Genomic DNA, 15587 nt, shown 5'->3' on the forward strand with positions numbered 1-15587 from the left:
TTTCTAATTTAAAAAAAAAAATACTTGTAACAATTTTTTTTGCTTATAAAATAACTGTTCAGTAAAAAAATAAGTCAGTCATGTTGATAAAACTTACTTTGACAGGTCAAATTCGTAGCTTCGGGCGGTCCATTTCCCGCCTCTGTAGATTGAAGGTGAATAGGGTATTGGGCTCGTAGATGTTTAAAAGTATAATGCCATACCAAATATCAACGAAGAAAACTGCAATATCCATTTACTAAAAGTAATTGGACGTCCCAATAAATACAATTAAAAGATGGCTCTTACGGAATTGCCAAAATTAAATTTAAATCAAGGAAAAGTTACATAACGATGTAGACTTTCAATTACGCAGAATTCCAAACAGCCAAATAATTCATTCTAACATGCAGTGAAAATGTCAACTTTACGAAATCTGGGACCACATATTCGTACCAAATATTTATGATGCAAGAAACTCGTACGAATCCACGCGTGCAGAAAATATACTGCCCGCAAATTTCATTTGAATAAACTACAATTTGGCAAGTGGAAAGTGTCTCAATGGGAGTCTAAATAACATGCTACATGAGCTTTTGCCAAATGTCCCACCAGGATATAAATTCGTCGAAGTGTCGCAAAGTATCATTTATGTTCCAGACGTCATGAAGTGTGCACACGAAGTCATCATCCGAATCATTATGTAGTAATGCTTGGTGAATTTTCAAGACAAAGAAATTACATTTAATCTGTAATTGAAGTGATGGTCGTAATGTTTATGACACTGAACAGTTATAAAAGAAATCGCATTGGCGTGCGAAAGACTAGTTCTCTACCAGACTTCGGTGCATTAACACCTGACAGCGTAAATTTTCTTCACAGTATTGTACAAGTGCTGAATAAAAAAGGAAGACGAAATCCTCAACGTGGATGAGCAGGTCATTTTTGATGACAGCATTATGAAAATGTAACTGCGCGAGTACCAGCCTTTCCTTCTTGAACAGTACGCGCTACCTTTCGAAGTATGCAAGATATCTGTACATTACCGGCACAGCCATTTCTACATATAAGAGGTATGCTAACAAAGGCGGATGGCATGCATCTGACAACGTTGATAATATCCTGCAATCGTATTCTTTATGTAAACGAGCGCATTACATATGTACTTAATGGAATAAAGTTATATCAGACAAGAGATGTAGGAATAACATCTGCTACGAAAAAATATCTTTCACTGACGCCGAACAAACTGTCTGCTGCAAATATGGCAGGCTGGGGGCTCGAGTTTAAATACAAGCTACCTTTTTATGCCGAAGGAAAATTATAAGTTTGCGTTTCTCTGTCCATGCTTCTCTGATTCACTGAAGACTCCAAAAACCTAATAATTAATTTAAAATAAGAGCTAGTACTGCATCTAGATAAGACACATTAATGTAATTGTCGCTGCTGCAGAAAACGCACAGGATATCTCGTTTATACTACAGTCTATTGAGTGTATGCTACCTCACGTCCAAGTGAGCACGATCGAATGTAACAAGCTGCTGATGAATGTAGAAAATGACCAAAACATTGACATTACATTCCAATCCTGGAGCCTGGAAACATATTATGGCTTACCTCAAAGTCAGCTTATTATGTGGATAGTAAATTCCATCTTTTCTACGGAAAAATCTAGATACATCATCTTCGAGCTTCACTCTGGAAGACAGCTCAATGCAGGAGTGAACTGCACCATGTTCAATAACTGTCAAATATGTAATGTAAAGTTATTTTTAAACAGTAAAAGCTGTCCGTACTTGAACTTTAAATAGAAATTTTAAAATGGAAAATTTCTTTTAGCATATTATATTTATGCCAAGTTACAGCAAGCATACCATGGTCGCGGACAGTCATTGATACTGAGTTCCAACAGTTTCAAGAACAAGGCTTAATTTTTGGTGTTTAACATTTACAAACAGGATGATCGAATAAATTCAAACATAATCGACAGTGGAAAGGAGGTATTGACCAATTTAAATATTTCACCAAAAGCTTGTCCTTTTTGTCTGATACTTCACGATAGTCTTGCATCATACAACTGCCAATACAAGCTTGTGAAATCATCCTAAGAATATTGGTGCAATTTGCGAGATTATTTAGTTACTGTCGAGCATTACTAGCATCAAGATGTAATTCAATCCTCAAGGTTTGGAGAGCCAAAATGGATTCATCCTAAATGAGTTAGCCATCATGTACGAGGACGACAGCAGGACTCTAACTTTTACTTTACGGCTTCTGTTTCCCTTGAAATTACTGAAAGAAAAAAAGTAAACACTCACATGAATGGATATGCAAATACTAACATGGCCTGGAGTTGGATGAAGGTTAAATTCCATACATTCAAGTGTAAAACCCTCTAAATGATTTGCTACTGGAGAATCTATGTAGCATCATTTATATCGTTGGACCTGAGTAGAAGAAATGGCTAAGCAAATTTTGCGATGGAGTCACTGAAATTGTGTACCTGCAGAACGACTATGAAATTCCTTCCCTGTGAAAGCTTAGTGCAATGTATGGTGACTAACCACATGACAAGTTTGAACGAGTATATGCTTGTAACAACTCGTAGCTAAAGCGGAAATGGCACTCGCAGTGTGAGTAGAGCCTGCATACATATAAAAGGCGTGCAACCATTCATGTCTTCAGTTGCGATCCGACCTTCAAGAAGATGTTTTCATTACATCCTGCCAATGTGTACTTGAGAATAAGACCTAGCTTCAGCACTGTCGAGTGCAGCAACTGGGATGGCGGTAATCTGAGCACATATATGGAAACCTGTGTTGGAGGCACTCCGCCCTGGTGGTTTTCACACATCTTGTGTCATACGAACCGACTCAGCATCGGTTATGTTGCTGCAAACCTGGAAACTGTCCTGTATTATCACATAAGACCGCACACGATCTTTCCAGCCAGCATCGAAGAAGTAGTCGCTTCATCTGCACTGGGAACACCAGAATTGGTTGTTACAACCTGTTGTGAGTGGCTATCCATCTACACAGACACCCAAACGATGTGCGTCTCGTTCTAGTTCAGTCAGTAATCCTGTCTCAACAAGCACTGAAACAAAGGCATGTCGCAGCCGTAGTCGCAGATGTCGTCTTCAATGTCTCACCGAAGCAGTCATTGCCGAAGATGACCAGTCGGATACCTGTGTTCCTGAGCCCGAGACTAGAGAAACAGTTTTAACCGGAGTCGATGAGACATTACCGAGATTCGACGTGGCAGTCCATGCAGCATTAAAGACATTCCTTACAAAATTGCTTAATGCCTTAACCTAATATGTATTTATGTATTTTTTTAAAAAAATGAGACTTGTACTTTGTGTGTTTTTATTTCTAGAGTTTTAAGGAACATGCCATTAAATCAACTATAAAATACAATTACATATTTTTTTGACTCATGTAGTATACCAGTGCCACAAGTATATAAGCGAGTTCCAGATGCCAGGACCCTCAGTCCACCTCTGGCCGCGGTGCTGTACTGGTCAGCTTTTTGACTAGTTTGGTGCATAAGTCGCATTATTACCAAATCCTGTGAACTCGATGGTGTCTTTAACCATCATTATTGTCGACCTGGATGGTAGGCCTGCCATCAACCCTGCAGAACTAATTAACAACAAAGCTATCAGCCGGAGTGATCTCGATGGGTGGTATACCATGAACATCTGGGGTCCTGATGGCAGCGACAGAGACTTCGATGGATACCTTGATGGCAGCGAACGATGGCATCTGTAATACCAGCCGCACTGGAGGTATTTACAGGTGCTGTTTCATCAACTAATGGTTTGCCAGCAACACTGGAGACTTCATGGAACGACGGATGTTTATTGCATCTGTGGAAATACTGTGGTGCTTCATTCAGTAAAACTTAAAATGCCCATTGGCATGAATGAAATGGATATCCAAACAATGCACAAAAAAATATTGTTTTATTGCAGCAAATGCAATGATATAACTGGTAGAATAAATAGTTGAAAACAGCATTATGAGATATGTACTGTGTCTGTCAAGTGCAAGCAAGCACCTGTTTGCAAATATTGTGGCAGAACCTATGTTTTACGTCATGAAAACAAGAACTATCAATTAAACAATTTGTTTCGTCACTTTGCCAAAATTGTGGTGTTTTATACCGACGTCAGGACACTTTGACCGCCCATTCCAAACATTGTGAAGGTATAAAATTAAATTTTATTGGGTCCTAAATGTCAAACAACTGTTAATTTTAATGTCAAAAAATTAGTTTTTCATGTCACTCTTAGTTCATCTTCGTTTGTGGAAGAAAGAGGACAGTTATTCAAAAGAGTTAATCCACACTTGGACTTGCAAATTGAAACGGTGGTATCTTTACTATCAGCAATTGGTGGTTCTTCAGCCTAGTCTGACCTTACGCCTACAACAGCAGTGTCAACTCTTTCATCAACTTCGGTGACTCTGCCTGCAGCAACATCGATGGCAACACAGATCCCGATGACCACAGCTACAGAGATTCCGAAGGCAACGGCGAAAACGCAGATCCTGTTGGTAGAAGAGTCAGCAGTTACTCCTATTGTTTCAATGGAGCAGGTGATTGTAATGTCTGCAGTGTCTTCAGCAGCAGCGAAATCATAAACCAAGGATGCAGCGACTGACGGTGTTCCATCACTGTGACATCACCAAAAATTTTCAAATTTGCGATTATGTAATACACTATTGTAATAATAACTATTAATGCATTAAATTTCAATGCAACATGTTTATATGCTACGGAAAATTTAAAGACACATAAAGAATTGTGTCTTTTTAACAAAATTCAGAACAAGGTGTTGAATAAAAAAATATGATAATGAACTGTCTGAAAAGACATGTAAGACATATGAAGAATAAAAAACTGGCTTCATAATATCTACTAAGAATATATATATATATATATATATATATATTTATATTTATATATGGAAAAACACTAGTAATTGGCTTGATTTTAGTACTTGCAGAAATTATGTAAAAAATTTATTTGTAATTTTGTTGTTTTATTTCTCGATCTTTTCATTTTTTGGTAATTTTTATAAATTGTATGTTTGCATCAGTCATGGATAGACCTAAGTGGCCGAATTAATCATTATATTATGGGACTTTTAAATGAATGTTTGCTTTTTTTCCGAATTTATAGCTTCATAATAAACAAATTTTCAAGATAGCTGCTATTTTGTCTTACAAAATGGCGGTCATCTAGCAATAAATTATTCCTGCAGTCTAGCGGAGAAAAATTTAATGGATATAGCGGCAACGTACTATGGCAGATGTTGTGTACGCTAGCGCTCCTGCTATCGATTACTGAAAACAATATGGCGGCCATGATATTATACTAACTGACGTAATATATGCCTTGGTATTAGTGGTGGGAGGTAAGTCTGCGGGTGGCTTTCATGGTAAAGGTTCCATCATCAATTTTAATCGAATGTACTCGTCGGATTTAAACCAAGGACCCCATGGCATGTGTATGTTTTTAATTTAATACTTCATTAATTATGATTTATAAATTTAAAAATATTTCGCGTTAAAATGAGATAATAATTTCAAATTTTGAAGATGTTGGGCATAATGAAAATTGCAATGTTTCTAGACTGCAAGGGGGCGACCGTATCGAAAATGTCAAGGGTGACGCCATAAGATGGTGTAAAATTCTAGAAACTAAGATGGCAGAAAACAAAACAGCCACTGGTGTCAAGTTCAAGGTCAAAGGTCACGTTAAGTGTCAACCAAGATGGACGTCGAGACGTCACATTGCAAAGATTTTCGTCACCATCCTTAATCCAGAACATAAATTCCTATACTACTTGTGTGTCAAGTGTATTTGTTGATAAACTTGTAACTTATATAACTTGGCTACATAACCACACATTAAACTAAATATATTTAACAAAATAAACTTATTTATATTCCACTGTTGAAATTTATAACCGTTTAGTTACAGCAAGTATTTTTTAATTTTTTTTTAATTCAAGGTTTTATTTCAATTTAACTTAGTAGTGAAAAAAATATTTTATCAATATCAATATTTTATCAATAGGTAAACTTGTAATTGTAACCTACATCCCTATTGAAGTAAGAACGAAAGTTCAAGTAGAAAACAAGTGACAGCTACAAGTTTTTTTTTACTTTCAACTTTCAATATACCTTTGTTTTTTGGTAGTAAACAAGTAAATATGTTGTAAGCTTTTGAAATTTTCCTTGTTATAACCAGTTTACAACAGTTATGTTATGAAACACTTGCAACAGTATATTTTAAATGTAATATTTTACTTGTTAGTTACAAAAGTGTACTCTTGTCTAAAAGGCCCCAGGAAGTAATTGCAAATATGCAATGTCTCAATATAGAAACCACGGAAGATTCTGACTCTGATCCAATTAAAACTAGAAAAAAAAAAGATTATCTTTATACTATTTGTTTGAAAACGTTATTGCGCAATGAGTTGAGTCTCAAAATGATGCAGTCGTGAAACATAGAGGGCGAGAAACTCAATAATAAATTTTGTGTCCTCTACAAACTATTTTATCAGCATCCTCCATGCGGCAAATTTTATAATGACACATAATTTAAATTGTGGTTTGAAAAAAACTAATTTTTTTCTAAATAATAAGCCTTAGTGGCCAGAGTAACGAAGTACTGCTTGGCTTCTGGGTTTAAAGGCCAAATTAAGTGTGCCTGACCTTTTGCTATACCTTGTTAAGACGGAAGCAAAATAGCCCATCTCCCCCGTTCGTTGGTCATCCGTCCGTTGGTCACATGACCTGCTGGATGGCCCGAAAAATTTTCCAGCCATTCGTCCGTCAAAAGCTTGGCAAGCTCTAAAACTAACGTACGCATGGATTTTATCGACGGTTTTGATCGCGTCAGTCAATTGTTACCTGAACACTGGCCTGTGGTGTTTGTATGGTCGTTCAGATGTTTTGTATAGTATCATTGAGGTTATTAAAACTCATGTCCAAACAATTTAATCACGACTTTGGATTTTTGATAGGAAATGCTAATACAATAGGTACATAGAAACGACATAAATAGCAAACAACATCTATATAGATCTGCGAGACAAACACATGGATTGTTCGCAGCACTTATTTAGGAAAACATTCTGACGGACGGATGAAGTCAAGTTGTAAATCGCTTGGCTAGATGCGTGACGTTGACGGACAAAAAGTGACGGAATGGTGGTTGATGGACGGTGGGATTGGGATATGTTTATTCCACCTTAACATTTATCTACAATGGCTATATACAAAAATGAAGTCTCAATAAGCACGCCAAAGCGTCTGGAACACAATCAGTTCCGTGGAAGTGACTACAACAGTGAAGCCAAGAAGTAGTTCAAACATTTTGTTAGTGATATTAAAATTTGGCTGCCACCTATAAGTATGCTACTTCACAGAGACTGCACCACAAATTATTTGGTGGAATGTATAATGACCAAATTTGTAGCGGGCAATGCACCAGTGTCGATAAAATGATTGAGTACTTCAAGGTGAAAAATATTATATTCTAACTGAAGTTTTGTAAAAGTACAAATGTTGGATGATTTACAAAAAATATATTTGTTGTAAAAACAGTCTATTTTCTACACTATTACAAGAAAAATAAAAGTAGCACTAAAACATTTATTATTAACAGAGATATTTTGAAAGCATTTCTACTACGTTCAATGGACTCCGGAAGTTCCGCCTACCACTGATAATCCATAAAATTTTACTTCAATTTACCAAGTGATGTTTTATTGGGCATGTGTCGTTTTGCCTAAAGGCGTTTTGCCTAATTTTAGGCAAAACGCCGTTTAGGCAAATCGCCGTTAGGCAAATCTCCGTTAGGCTAATCGCCGTTAGATAAAACGCCGTTAGGCAAATCGCCATTAGGCAAACCGCTGATAGGCAAAACGCCGTTAAGTTAGGTAAGGTTAGGTTAGGTTAGATTAGGTTAGCTTACGTTAGGTTAGCTTAGGTTAGGTTAGCTTAGGTTAGGTTAGCTTAGGTAAGCTTAGGTTAGGTTAGCTTAGGTTAGGTTAGGTTAGGTTAGGCTAGGTTAGGCAAAACGATGTTAGGCAAATCGCCATTATCAAAATGGCGTTAGACCATTCTCCGCTAGGCAAAACGAGGTTTAGTCATAATAGTAACATTTTAGGCATAACGCCGTTAGGCATAACGCCGTTAGGCAAATCGCCGTCAGGCAGAACTCCGTTAGGGAAAACGCAGTGAGGCAAATCACCGTTAGGCAAATCGCCGTTAGGCAAAACGCCTTTAGGCGAAATGACTTTAGGCAAATCGCCGTAACGAATTCATGTTTAGGCAAACTGCCATTAGGAAAATTGCCTGTTACTCGTTTTATTCCGTGGATAATGAAATTATAAATTTCTTTATGTGTATGTTCCGAACTAATGTAGAGTTTTATGGCACATATTTCCATGGCCAACTAAGAAACATAAGTAATAGTGAAAAGCAGTTTATGAGAATTTCCCTCAAAAGGGTTTCACGCAGGATGGAGGTGGCACTTTAAGAGTGACCCCCGTGTGACTTATAACATTACAAAACTATGTCTGCAGCTCTTAAAACCTTGTAGTGGGCTAAAAAATTAATTTATAAAAGCATGTTCTATTGCTATACGAAAGATATTCGTAAAGTAAGCTCCGTATGGTCATTAAAAAAATTAACTCATGAAAAAAAATTATTTTGACATTTTTATTTTATTACATATCTAATTCGCACTTTCACACAATCGACATTCAGTTCCAAGAACTTTTAGTAACGCTGGAACAGTTTCTTTGACCCCTCTGCATTTACGTTCACCGCTTGGTAATGGAACGGACGATTTGGCTATTGGCATCATGGACTTCAAATGCACAATCAGTGTAGCCTAAGTACAGGCACTTAGTATCATCACCTGAAAATGTTTAAGCAATCTCCGTTCTCGTGTTAAAGAATGATGTCTACATATTTTATCTTTTGGTAAATAGGCGTCATTTTTATTTATTTGATGAAAAATGGTTTAGTAATTATAGCAAAAATTAAAAAAAAATTACGATTGTAAACTGGGTTAAATTCCAGGAGGCAAACTTCTAGGCAGAGGGGTTAAAGAAACTGGTGCAGCGTTACGAAAAGTTTATGTAACTGAATGGCGATTAAGTGAAAATGTATAGTAGGTCTTAGTAAACTAAAACTGTCAATAAAATCTTTTTCCCACGTGTTTATATTTTTTAGTACCAAACGAAACTTACTTTACTAATATTCCTCGTAGTTCCTCAGTGATAATCCATTATATATAATTTACAGTATTTTTGTTTTACTATAAGAAATTATTGGCAACTAGTCAACAAAAATTTTCTGTAAATTTGCGTAATTATTTTACAGTGTATGTAACCTACATGAACTTGAAACAGCTTGGACGTACCATCTGCAGCGTGGTGATATACTTCTTCCACCAGAGGTACTTATGATACTGCGGGCCCATGGCCGCCATCAGGTAATAGAAGTACATGATGATGTGCACGAAGGAGTTGATGACGCCGATGAAGGTACCGTGGCCGCCTGGGTAGTACTTTGTTGCGCCCCAAGAAATAAGTGGCATCACCGTGTGGTGATACATGTGCAAGAAGGTGATCTGGCTGTCTTTCTTCCTCAACACGAAGAACACCTGGGTTTTCGAAACAAAATTAAGAAGAGGTTTAAAAAAAATGGGCGCGTGTACTTATGTACGCGCTGAGAAGTTATACTTCTTTGGCGTCATTAAAAAATTGTTTTTAATTGCATGCAAATAATTAAATTACAAAAAATAATAAAAGGGCTGGAAAAAGATAGTCAACACAGTCAAAAAGTTCAGTTTAAATTAAATAAATAAAATTTAGTGAATAATAAATATATGTGACCTAATTTGTACTAAATATTATAAAAAATTTTAATTATAAATATTTATTATTGATTATTTAATATTTTAAAATAAAATAAATAAATTTAATAACAAATTAAAAACTATAATTTAAGTTTATTAATTATTAAATTTTTATTATTTTTCTTAATTTAATATTCACTTTTCATTTGTACTAATAGTTTTTTCATTAAATTTTTTCATTAATTTTTATAAATATTAATTATTTCTTCAATTAAATAATAAATATTAAAAATTAATATTTTAATTTGATGTTATATTTGAATCTTTTCACAAATGTTGTTTTTAAATGTTTTATTTAATGTATTTCTTTATTTTGTAAATATTAAATAACCAAAAATAAATATTTAACATTAATAATTAAATAATATTTAGTATAAATTATATTAAATAATAACATACTAATTTATATTAATAATACGGATAGTTAACCTCAATGATATTGGAGCTCTTGAAAAAGTAGAAGGGCACAATTTTTTTACTAATATTAACTTATAGTAAATAATATTAATCAAAATATTCAATTTAAATCACTACTGTATATAATTTTTAGCGCATATATAATTCTCACTTGTATGAAACTAAAACACGTGTTGTGAATGTAGAAACAAGAAAAATGTGGATAAATCTTATAAATATGAAAACAGTGATCAGAGGCGACAAGGGTGCTAACATGCGCGACTAGTAGAGGTTCTATTTCTATTTTGTTGAGGGCTTTTTTTCGATACTTAATGAGCTGTTTAGCGTGCATCTTCAACCTTTCAATTTTGTGTTACAGTGATGCGCGCGCATCTTAAATTTTCACTCTCATAATTTTTTCATAACGCCTCTAAAGAAGTATAACTTCAAAAAAAGTAAAAAAAAATACTTACCGCCAAGTTTAGAACCACCGCCCTTCAGCATATTGACCGCGCAGTATAACCACTGTTCTGACAGAAGGTTACGAGGAAGTTGTGTATTATATTTGATTTAATACCTAAATAATATGGTTTTTTTATACCTTGGAATTTACTGTATACTATGACTATTATAGTTTACCAAATTAAATTCCATGGTTATTTCACTATCATAAAGTTTCATTTGGCACACATATACGTTTGGTATGTCCCCTAATGTGGGTTTATGTTCATACACGTGGGTCCGCCATCTTCCTATGAAAATGTCGTTACATGGTGCGCGCGCAGCTTTAACCTGTTAATTTTGTGTTACAGTGATGCGCGCGCATCTTAAAATTTCTTTCTCATTATTTTTTTATTAACGCGCCTAAAGAAGTATAACTTCAAAAAAAAATTTTTTGTAAATCGCATGGCAGGAATGGCTCTACTATGATTTGCTGCTTCTAAAGCCAATAGGAGGATATCTCTCCTAATTGATTTCGTAAAGATGGCTCCTACAATTTCCTCTACCAATTTGTGGCTTTCAGAACATTTCGAAACTTTACTATGTCCGCTGCTATGCAAGGCCAAAACTTGCAGTTGTGACGCATCTCTATCACCTATACCTTGAAAGTCAAGAAAGCTTTTTAGACAATTACCGCAGAAAACCTGGAATCTACTTTAGAGATATGAGCTCTAGTTCAGCAGATCATTTTGTAGACTTTGTGCCGTCTGATCTTGCTGTCCGTTGACTAGGGTGCACCATCTTAAAAGAGGTCTAAACGTCACATCAGTGATGATGAAATGCGCATAAATGAAAGTGAATAAGAGGGAGGAATGGATGTAACCAAAAAAAAAAAAAAAAACCTAAAAACTCGCGGGAACAGGTGCCACGTTTCCCGCTAGCAAACAACCCGGGATTGAACCTACCGGGAATCAAACCCGGGTCATCTTTGTAGAAGGCGACTTATTTGACCTGCATGGTCACTGTTATCATGTAGTAAAAGGTCCTTACTAAAACCTTACCAACCACTTACCTACACAGTTCACTACAGTTCAGTTGTACAAATCTTTTAAGAATATTTTTTTTGCTTCCCTCAAAATTCCTCCAATCATAATCCAAGATCCACTCAATTGTACTACCACAACATCTCCTTGAATCGTTCACACCTACACAACAGGCATTTATAATGGGAAAAATAGAACTACCTACGTAAAATAGTATCTCAATTCACGACAGACATCTGAAAAATTAAAATCCAAACACTTGGCCCTTTCACGTCGTATTCTGAAGCGGGGAAACCTTAAATTTTTTACAGTTATTTAACCTTTTATAAATATAACCTAATGTGTACACTTACTTATAGAATTACCAACTCTTAAGTTTGAATGCTGTAGTTATATAATCTAATTATTTTATCCGTGTGTAATTGTTAGAAAACCGAAAATACCATATTTTGCCTTTAAACTTTACTAGCATGCTACTGTTGTTCTAAATTTATGTTTCGTTAGTATGATAAAGGGAAAGAATTAGTAGAAAATGATAAAACCTGGTTACGTACTCCAACGACGTTTACACCTTAAAAAAGTTACTCGTTTGAATGTAACGATAGTTGCTTGAACGAATTGTAATGCGCACAACAGAAAAAATAACAACTAACTGTTTACATTTTTAATTTGGTTGTGTAACTTTTAAAAAATAAAATACACTATGTAAATTATTTATGTCTTTATAGAATACATTTTTTAAACTAAACGTTGTATTTAAAAAAACATGCTACTAAATTATATTTCATTTAAAATTCAATCGTTATTTATACGCAATTTTTTATGGCATCTTCCGACATTACAAAAGTATTTTTTTAAGCTTAGTTGTTGAGGTTTGGTTCTACTTACTGTATCAAGTAGCTCGGTCAGTTTTGCAATAAAGTACACATAGACTCCTTGGGCAACCTGTAACACAATGACGTATATTTAGATTTCCAATACAAATAAAAAGTGTGGTATTTGTAACAATTTTATATAATTTTTGAATTTATTAGAAACATTCAAAAAATCGTGGCAAAGCATTTTCATTTAATTATATTGGAGTTAAATGTTGATGATAATCACATACCTATATATAGGCCAATTAAAAAAATCTTACTGTAAAGTTAGAAGTTATATTTCGATTAAAATAGAGGTTTGTATCTTAACATAGAGTTATTCTCAAATGTTATAATTTTTTTACCTTAAGATGAGAAATCAGGTAAACAAAATTCAAATTTGTGAAGCTGACATAACGCAATATCAAAATCAAAATGTGAAAAGTAGGTTCTCAATGTCATATATATATATTTAAATATATATATTCCAAAGGCATATCAATAAGTAACACACATGTCAATCTTTAAATATGATTATAAATAGTAATAATAAAATTATTGACTGAAAAAGGAATAAGATGGCGCTACTGGCTGAAAGCATTGCAAGATCTCATGACTCCACGTACTGATAGCTTTCGCCAGTCAGCGGTAAAATGGGCTTTAGTGTTTACATCGCCAACTATGGTGGAGCAACGAGCTGTGATAAGATTTAATTTTTCAAAAGGAAAGAGGTTTGGAGCGATCCGTTTAGAGATTGTTGAAGTATACGTAATAGACTATAATGACAGTACCAAATCGTAAATAATTTCAGGTATATGATTGGGAAGTTTTGGAAAGCCCCCCTTCCCCTTTAAGCTAGGACCAGGCACCGGCGAAGCAGTTCCTTGGCGGTAAGAAGTTTGACTCTGAAGAAGAACTTAAACGAGCCTTGCGAATGTGAGCTCACGGACCTCTATGAGACCAGGAAATTTCAAACTGATTTATCATGAGAACAAATGCCTCAACTTGCATGGAAGTTATGTGGAAGGATATAAATAGGTTATACTTTCATTTCCTTTTTCATATTGACATTTATATATATTTTCTACATAACGTGCATTAATTATTGAAATACACATATCATTTTATTATTAGAGCACAACATCAAGAAAGAGAAGATTAAAAAAAGTTTTATTTCGGCTGTACACGTATTCAGTTTCAAAGGAAGAAATTGTAATAACGTTAACTCAAGCATGTTGACTTACCCTTATGGCCTCTGGTGAAGTTGAAAAATCCACTGGTTCGCACTTCCAATTGTACTTTGTGAGCCAGGCACCATCCAGACCCTAAAATTTGTATTAAAAATGTTTAAATCTTATTACAGTTAAGAATCATTTATAACATAATCACCAAAATTACATTTAGTATATATTTGAAGAATATTGTGTTTCCGCTTGTAAAACAGCTTCCCTGCATTTTTTTTTTCAATTTGACGTGGCATTGTAGGTCCTAGCTTTGGGTACTAGTGTGATTATCTTGGCAGTTTTAGTCGCCCGCGTGAAATATTAGGTTATTTTCTCGTGGCGCTTACAGACTATAACATAATAGTAAATATGTGGTTTTCAAAAGGTGGCGAAGATCAGGGAGACACGATTCATGCCTTGACCTGCCAAAAGTTGGGATAAATATTTTATAAATTAAAATTGTAGCATACAAATGAAATAATCTAATATGGCGAGGCTTAATCCCCTTATTTATTATAAATGAAAAGAAACATTAAAAACTTTATCCATGAGTTTATTAATACATGTATTGAATTTGTCTATACAAGGAAAATTTAAATTGGCAGTTTAAAACTATTGATTATCAACCATATTTTAAGAAAGCGTTTTTAAAACACGGAATGGTTTAATGTGGCATTTCACGTGCATTGAGATCATTCTTGAAGAGTACTCTGTCTTTGAAATTTAATATTTAATACCCAAATGTCAAAAGCAATCATTCGTCACCAGCTGGTAACTGTAAATTAAAATCAAGCTGCGACAGATTGGGAAAGCTGGACAACTGCTTTTCCATGCTTTTTCGATTCTTCGAATTTATGACATAAAACGGAACTAATAGCAAAATGTCAATAAATCGAAGAGTACAGCTAAGACCCGTAAAAATTGTTCCATGTTTTATTTTATAATTTTCTGACACGTCTGGCAAAACCTTTCACTGTTTTACTTGTTTTATTTTAAATATTGCCTTTACAGTAAAAAAAAGATAAATACACAAACAATCTCATTCAATAAACTTATAATAATGTAGGTTAATTTTACATCTGTATTGGAAGATTTTGAGGCCCGGCTCAATCCTCAATACCTGTATTCTGATTATCCGCAAATTTGTGGCATCACATCCGAAGTCTCGTCTTGACCGGTTGCTGTAATTTTCAAGAGTACATTAAGCACCTAGTTTTATGTCGTTTCTATCTATGTTCTGTGAAAGGAAAAAAAAAACATTACTACTCTGTGGCAGGCTGTTATAAAATTTTTAGATTTTCATGCTAAACGGTTATACACAGATGCTCAAGACGACAGGATCTGCGAGACTACAAATCGACTTTAAAAAACAAAAACACTAACTGACTGACAGACAACGCCCAGCCTAAAATGGTGCGTCTAGAGTTTTGTAATTTGAAAGAAATTTTCCTTCAGTAACGTAGGTAAATAAATTTCAATTCTAAAGGTGGGAAAAGGAATGGTAAATTTTGTATGATACCAAATACCACTCAATGGCTCACACATCACGCATTCTCAGGAACTTTAAGACCTAAAGTTTCGAAATTTGGCACGTTTATTATTTTTTTTCTACGTAGACATCTGCTAAGAAAGGATTGTGAGGTTTGCGGGGGCATGAAATATTACAAATTTCCCATTTTTCAAGTATATGGCCCGAAGAC

General features: G+C 34.7%; 1 protein-coding gene across 4 annotated transcripts in view; it reads right to left on the reverse strand.

Annotated features, from left to right (window-relative positions):
• LOC134535582 (very long chain fatty acid elongase 7) overlaps window positions 1-15587 on the reverse strand; it is a 105297-nt gene that overhangs the window by 9051 nt on the left and 80659 nt on the right. For all 4 annotated transcript variants that reach the window (XM_063374791.1, XM_063374794.1, XM_063374793.1 and 1 more), the window contains exons 4-6: window positions 13909-13989; window positions 12696-12752; window positions 9430-9672 (exon numbers count right to left, since the gene is read on the reverse strand). In XM_063374791.1, coding sequence (XP_063230861.1) covers window positions 9430-9672; window positions 12696-12752; window positions 13909-13989 — 381 coding nt within the window. The remainder of the gene's footprint in view (window positions 1-9429; window positions 9673-12695; window positions 12753-13908; window positions 13990-15587) is intronic.

The sequence above is a fragment of the Bacillus rossius genome, chromosome 8 (assembly GCF_032445375.1).
Source record: "Bacillus rossius redtenbacheri isolate Brsri chromosome 8, Brsri_v3, whole genome shotgun sequence".
NCBI classification, from domain to species: domain Eukaryota; kingdom Metazoa; phylum Arthropoda; class Insecta; order Phasmatodea; family Bacillidae; genus Bacillus; species Bacillus rossius.